Below are 7,335 nucleotides of genomic sequence, written 5' to 3'. Positions count from 1 at the left end.
GCAGCTGAAGCAAAAGGACAAGGAACTTTCCGACCTGAAGAACAATAACGCAGGTGAGAGCTCCGTTTCTCCACCCAGACTCCATCACTCTCCATCATTCTCAGTCCAGTACAGTGGGTTTCTATAGGATGAGAACATGATGGAGAAGTAGAGGTATTATCAACCCCACCTGAGGATTCAACAGTCCATTTCACGCATCTTCTTCAAGCGTCTTTTGGGGCTTTTATCGTTCGACACACATTCACAAATGAACGGTTTCATTGTTTTATTTAATATTAAGCCTTTTTGTTTCTGCTTCATTCTCTACTACATGAAGCCTTTATTTTCTGTGGTGTCTGTAGGTGTGAATGATGAGAAAGAGCATCTGCAAAAAGAAGTGAAGAGACTGAAAGAGCAAGTAAAGGCAGCAGAGCGTGAGACACTTTACCTCAGTCACTTTCATCTCACTTCATTACCTATTATCAATGTTTATAAATGATGGAAAATTAATGAATGAGTCCAATCAGGAATTTGCTTTAAAGGATGAAGCTAGTCACTAAACATAGCTTATTATTAACAATAATTCATGTCAAATATGTACTTAATTGAGTGTAAACTTATTTTTATTATTATTTTTTTAATTTATTTTTTTACAGTTGAGGGTGTGTAAACTTTTGAACGGGGTAATGTTTATAAATTCAGCCATTATCTTGTCTTGTGGACTATGTGTAAACATCTGCTATGTGAAACATCTTATTCAGGACAGAACTAAATAAACAGCAACATGGGATTTTTATCATCCCTTTTTTTTGTTAACAGTATTAAGATTTAGCAGATTCTGCAAGGGGTGTGCAAACTTTTGGGCACAACTGTATGTGATTTTGACACAAATTTCTTCCAAAAAGATCTTGAAGAGCAGCTGAAGCAAAAGGAGAAGGAACTTTCAAAGCTGAAGAACAGTAACGCAGGTGAGAGATCTGTTTCAGGATAGATATCAGTCTGATCAGCAGTGTGGGAAATATGTCTGGATTTATCATCATTCTGGTGAATTCATCTATACATTCTAATGAATCCTCAGTCTGTCTCGTGGTATCATCTGTTTATCTCGAGTTGTTGTCTGGAGGTATTATTGTTCCACTTTGAGGTGCCATTGATTTGTCTTGTGGTACCTTTAATCCTTCTTGAGTTATTTTAATGCACAATGGCGTGTCATTGATCTGTCACAAGGTATTAGAGATCCATCACAAGGGGTCATGTGTTTGATTATCACATGATTATTTCTTCCAAACAGATCTTGAAGAGCAGCTGGAGCAAAAGGAGAAGGAACTTTCCAACCTGAAGAACAATAACGCAGGTGAGAGCTCCGTTTCTCCACCCAGACTCCATCACTCTCCATCACTCTCAGTCCAGTACAGTGGGTTCTTATTGGATAAGAACATGATGGAGCAGTAGAGATATTATCAACCCCACCTGATTTAGATTCAACAATCCATCAGCCTTTTGTTTGGGCTTTTATGGATCAACAAACATTTACATATGAATAGTTTACTCATCGTGATCTCCATGCTGTCTGGAAGTCAGGAACTAGAGAGTAATGGGAGTAAAACTACATATACTTCATTTAGTATTTTATTATTTATAACTCTATATACTAAGCCTTTTCTTTTTGTTTGATTCTCTACTCCGTTAACTCTTTATTTTCTGTTTTCTGTAGATGTGATAAACGAGAACGAGCGTCTGCGTGACCTCGTGAAGGCAACAGACAGTGAGACACTTTCATCTCATTTCACCACTTATTTCAATTATTTTAATTGCTTATTGATTATCACATGATTATTTCTCCCAAACAGAACTTGAAGAGCAGCTGAAGCAAAAGGAGAAGGAACTTTCCAACCTGAAGAACAATAACGCAGGTGAGAGCTCCGTTTCTCCACCCAGACTCCATCACTCTCCATCATTCTCAGTGTGTTCTCATTGGATGAGAACATTAGCGAGCAGTAGAGCTGGTGTCAATCCCACCTCATGGTCGTTTCAAACATCAGCAGCCTTTTGGGGCTTTTAGTGATTTCTCTTGTCAGTCCTTCTTGAGATGTCATGGAACTGAATTGGGATTATCAGTCATGGTTTAATTATTCAGCACACATTTCCAAATCAATAGCTGAATCATTTTCTTCTCAATGAAACCTTGTGTTTTATTCTCGAGTGCATTAAACCTTTATTTCCCACGTTCTCTGCAGATGTGATTAATGAGAACGAGCGTCTGAGAGGAGATGTGAAGAGACTGAACAACCGAGTGAAAGTCCTAGAGAGTGAGACACTTTAACTCCCTTTTGTCTCATTTCTTTACTTTTGTTCATGTTAATTCTATTTATTTACGTGATGGACAATTTGTATGTAAATGAAGTAAATAGTAAGTAAACTGTACTAAATAAACTGGACGTCTAGTTTACGATATCATTTACCGCTAGCAGATATTAATGTGTTTTCATTTCGATTATATAACCTGTTGTTTAACGTGTTAATGAACTTGTGAACAGATTATTCAGACAGCATTTAGTTCTATACGGAGATTTACAGGTAAACTCTCCACCTGTTTCAGTATAAAATGATGGAGTCTTCGAAATGAAGATCCGGGTGAGATTAGAATCCATCCTGAGGTCTCGGTGATCCATTTCAAGCTATGATCAGGCCGTTTATTTCAAGCTAGCTCAATCAGAGGATTTCAGGATTTAACAGAAGTCTGAGCTGAACACCTGACTCCGGGTGTTCCTGTTATTCCGTTACACTACTGCAGATTGTGAGTCGAGCCAGTGAAAACTGTTTTCTTAAATATTGTATTTTTATCCAAACAGACAGTGAAGAGCAGCTGAAGCAAAAGGAGAAGGAAATTTCAGACCTAAAGAAAAATAACGCAAGTAAGATATGTATTTCTCTTCCCATCACTCTCCATCATTCTCCATCACTCTCCATCATTCTCCATCACTCTCCAACATTCTCCATCATTCTCCATCACTCTCCATCATTCTCCATCACTCTCCATCACTCTCCATCATTCTCCATCACTCTCCATCATTCTCCATCACTCTCCATCACTCTCCAACACTCTCCATCATTCTCCATCACTCTCCAACACTCTCCATCATTCTCCATCATTCTCCATCACTCTCCATCACTCTCCATCATTCTCCATCACTCTCCATCATTCTCCATCACTCTCCATCACTCTCCATCACTCTCCATCATTCTCCATCACTCTCCAACACTCTCCATCACTCTCCATCACTCTCCATCATTCTCCATCACTCTCCATCACTCTCCATCACTCTCCATCACTCTCCAACACTCTCCATCATTCTCCATCACTCTCCATCATTCTCCATCACTCTCCATCACTCTCCAACACTCTCCATCACTCTCCATCATTCTCCATCATTCTCCATCATTCTCCATCACTCTCCATCACTCTCCATCATTCTCCATCACTCTCCAACACTCTCCATCACTCTCCAACACTCTCCAACACTCTCCATCATTCTCCATCACTCTCCATCATTCTCCATCATTCTCCATCATTCTCCATCATTCTCCATCACTCTCCATCATTCTCCATCATTCTCCATCACTCTCCATCATTCTCCATCATTCTCCATCACTCTCCATCATTCTCCATCACTCTCCATCACTCTCCAACACTCTCCATCATTCTCCATCACTCTCCATCACTCTCCAACACTCTCCATCACTCTCCAACACTCTCCATCATTCTCCATCATTCTCCATCACTCTCCATCATTCTCCATCACTCTCCATCATTCTCCATCACTCTCCAACACTCTCCATCATTCTCCATCATTCTCCATCATTCTCCATCACTCTCCATCATTCTCCATCCTTCATAGTCCAGTAGTGTGTTTTTAGTGGATGAGAGAATTAGGGATCCACTCCAACTTTATTCTATATTAATTGTTTACTTTCTCTTTTATTACATGTTTTCCATTAACCCTTTATTTCCCGTGTTCTCTGTAGAGGTTATCGATGAGAACAAGCGTCTGCAAGTAGATGTGACGAAACTGAAAGAGCGAGTAAAGGACCTGGAGAGTGAGACACTTTACCTCAGTTACTTTCATCACATTTCATTACTTTGAGTAATTTTATTCTGTTCGTTTAAACGATGGACAATAAGCAACGTTCTCAATCAGGAATTTGTTTGTAAATAACATAACTATTATGTAAAGTGCATTATATCTGTTGTATAATGTGTTATAATAATTTAAACAATTTATTTCATTAAATATGGATACAATTGATTGAACCTTGAGCAGTTCATGAGGATAAAATAGCTGTGTATAGAATCAACGTTAATCAGGTTTAACTCGGAATTGTGTTAAATTGTCTTGTTTGTTTGTTTTTCCATAACACCCTGAACAGAAGTTACAGTTACAGTGAAACCGCCCACCGTCACCATCAGTAAGTCATGATGCAACATTTCAGTGTTAAGTAAATTTTATTTTATAGCTGGTTTAATAATTATCTAACACATGTCTATGCATCGATTGATAAATTTATTGAATAATGCATCTATAAATCTATACAATCAGTTTATATTAATATTCTACATAAGATTGTAAACTAATGGTTTACATTGCTATAAGTCCGGTTTGGCCACGCCCATTTCACTGGGGCTGTTGGACACAGAGGCAACACTTCGAACCTAATGAATGAAATGTGACCTAGCAACCAAAATCTGACTTAGCGAGCAAGTGAAACCTAACCTGGCTTCCTTCATCCCCTCAGTGTCTCTGGAGTTTGATCCCCAGACCGCTCACAGAAGACTCCTGATCTCAGCTGATGGACGGTCGGTGCGTGGTGTTCAGTACTCCATCGCCCGATATGATAGCCCAAGGCGCTATGACACAGCGATTGCGGCCCTTACAAAAACGGGCTTCAATTCTGGGAGGCCATACTGGGAGGTACAGGTGAAAGACCGTTCATGCTTCGTGGTGGGTGTAGCGGCTGAATCGGCGCCCCGGAAAGGAGAGATCAGATACAGGCCCAGTAATGGTTACTGGACCATACAGAAGAGAAACGGACAGCACTATATGCTAGCAGAGCATCCTGTCCGGCTCCGCCTTTCAGACAAACTCAACGTCATTGGGATCCTCATTGACTTCTCCAGTGGGGAGGTGGTCTTCTACAACGCCCAAACCAGAGCACTGGTCTGCACATTCAGCGGGAACAACTTTACACAGAAGCTGTACCCGTACGTGGCCACCTGCGGCAGTGAGGGTCCAGAGGACTGGCCCATAGAGCTGCTGGATACCGCCTTGGTACCGTGGCTCAATTAATAATAAACACACACACCACTATATACGTCTTTAAACACGATTACACACTTGTAACATTTGCATTATTTCCTAAAATAAAAAAAAAGTTTTGCTTTCAAGTTTCTTTGTGTTTTGTTTCTGTCTGAATTTGAACCCGAGCCAGCAGAGTTACGTCAACAAAACATTTAAAACCATGAATATGCAAATTAGAAACCCCCTGTAACTGCATTATCTAACTTAGCTAGCTGATTAGTTGACTGCTACACAACTAACTCACACCTGGAGCCAAATCTGTCAGAATATAATGATACCATGACAACCAAAGCTAACACTGGCCAGGCTAGCTACATTCTTAGATAAAGTCCAGAACCCATGAGTTTTATTTTAGTGACATACATCACAAACCTGAGCCCACATGTAGCCCTGCCTCCAAAACAAGTTCTACATCGAAGTAAACTTAACCCAAACAATACGATATCTAATAGGAGTTAAAACTTCACACTTTTGAGTACCTCCAGAGAGGTACAGTGTTGAGTCATTGTGTGAAAAGGCCATTGAGAGGAAGAGGCTAAGTGTCTATCAAAGAAGGAATATAGGAGCGAAAAACAACAACAACAAAAACAACAACAAAACAGCATATAATAAAAAATTGCCAAATCTAAAGGTAGTAAACGGATTTAGTTTAGTTTAGTTAAAGTTTTTAAAATAAGATTTAAATTTGCTCTCATATCAATTCTTCATGGCTTGGCTTCTTGTCCATGTTGACATGATGAGCATTCACATCTCCTGTTCTATCAAATAACAAAGGTGCTCTGCTGGACTCAGATCCGGGAACTGTGAAGGCCACTAAATGACACTGAAGTAAACACTGTTTTATCACCGGTGGAGTCATGTGTCATCCTTACAGTCTGAAAGGGACTTCACAGCCACTGTTCTTCCTCACGCTACTGCCACTCAGCATGACCTTCTGCACTGAATGAAGGAGCACAGATGATTGTGAAACTAAAAAGGAAGTCTTCACGTGACACCACGCAGCTAAACTTGGCCTGGAGCGGACACGGGGTGTGTTCAGGAGGACGGTTCTTACCAGAATTCGGTCACATGCTCTTGGCACCATATGAGTCAATTCTGTGCCAAAAAAACCCCACTGTTATCAGCAGATATTTAACGATCTGCTATCAACTGTTAGTATAAAGTTTCTACATCACAAATAATATAAACTACAGAAAAATATTACAGAAATAGAAGAAGGTGGGGAATTGTTCATAAATCCTGTCAGAACTTTTCCCACACGCAACCTGGAATTACAGCGTACACACATTCAGTGAAAAACAACCACAAACTTTTCAATAGAAATAATATTAAATAGGAAAAATAAAAAGTTACAATAACCTGCTTGCATGAGTGTGCACACCCTTTAATAATTGTCGGCGTGGCTGAGTTCAGAATGAACCAATCACATTCAATCTCATGTTCAAAAGTAATTATCATACAGCTGTTCTCAATGACATGATTGTGATTAACCCCGAATAAAGACCAGCTGGGTCTCTAGGATTTTCTTCACATCTCTGAGGTTTCATCTGAGTGCTGAAGCCCTGGTCCTCAAAGAGCTCACAGAGCATGTACAGGGTCTCACTGTGGAAAGGAATCAATCAGGAGAGGGGTATGAAAGAACGTCCAAAACATTAGATGTACCATTTCTAGGGTTCTCTGTTTTGCCCCTTTGGAACGCAACAAAAGAGGAGAAATGGTTCAAATCAATTTAGAATCCATGTAAGAAGCTCAAATTTATTACCCATAATAAAAAAAAAACCTTCAACAAATGCTTGTCACATCCAGAAAAACCTGCCATTTTAGGGGTGTGTAAACTTTTTATATCCACTGTATGTACTAGATATACAGCTTAAAAAATATTTACTTTTAGGAGCTGAGGTGAAGGTTTGGGGTTGCAGTTATTTAGCTGAGGTGACACAAATGGGGTGTGTGTGTGTGTGTGTGTGTGAGAGAGATCAGATATATAAGCAGTGGAAGT

The 7,335-nt window shown here is 39.8% G+C and overlaps 1 protein-coding gene across 2 annotated transcripts in view; it reads left to right on the top strand.

Moving 5' to 3' along the window:
• LOC128602460 (putative leucine-rich repeat-containing protein DDB_G0290503) overlaps positions 1-5,599 on the top strand; it is a 27,274-nt gene extending 21,675 nt beyond the window's left edge. Inside the window, exons 38-48 of one of the 2 annotated variants that reach the window (XM_053616273.1) lie at positions 1-53; positions 342-413; positions 885-947; positions 1,271-1,333; positions 1,694-1,744; positions 1,830-1,892; positions 2,217-2,288; positions 2,832-2,894; positions 4,006-4,077; positions 4,408-4,446; positions 4,774-5,599. The exon at positions 1-53 is cut by the window's left edge and continues 10 nt beyond it. In XM_053616273.1, the coding sequence (XP_053472248.1) occupies positions 1-53; positions 342-413; positions 885-947; positions 1,271-1,333; positions 1,694-1,744; positions 1,830-1,892; positions 2,217-2,288; positions 2,832-2,894; positions 4,006-4,077; positions 4,408-4,446; positions 4,774-5,324 (1,162 nt within the window). In that variant the 3' untranslated portion in view covers positions 5,325-5,599. The remainder of the gene's footprint in view (positions 54-341; positions 414-884; positions 948-1,270; positions 1,334-1,693; positions 1,745-1,829; positions 1,893-2,216; positions 2,289-2,831; positions 2,895-4,005; positions 4,078-4,407; positions 4,447-4,773) is intronic. The other variant, XM_053616274.1, reaches the window with a different exon arrangement.
• Positions 5,600-7,335: the final 1,736 nt, after the last annotated feature.

This window comes from Ictalurus furcatus, chromosome 26, assembly GCF_023375685.1.
Source record: "Ictalurus furcatus strain D&B chromosome 26, Billie_1.0, whole genome shotgun sequence".
Taxonomy (NCBI): domain Eukaryota; kingdom Metazoa; phylum Chordata; class Actinopteri; order Siluriformes; family Ictaluridae; genus Ictalurus; species Ictalurus furcatus.
This window is presented reverse-complemented; position numbering and strand designations above follow the sequence as displayed.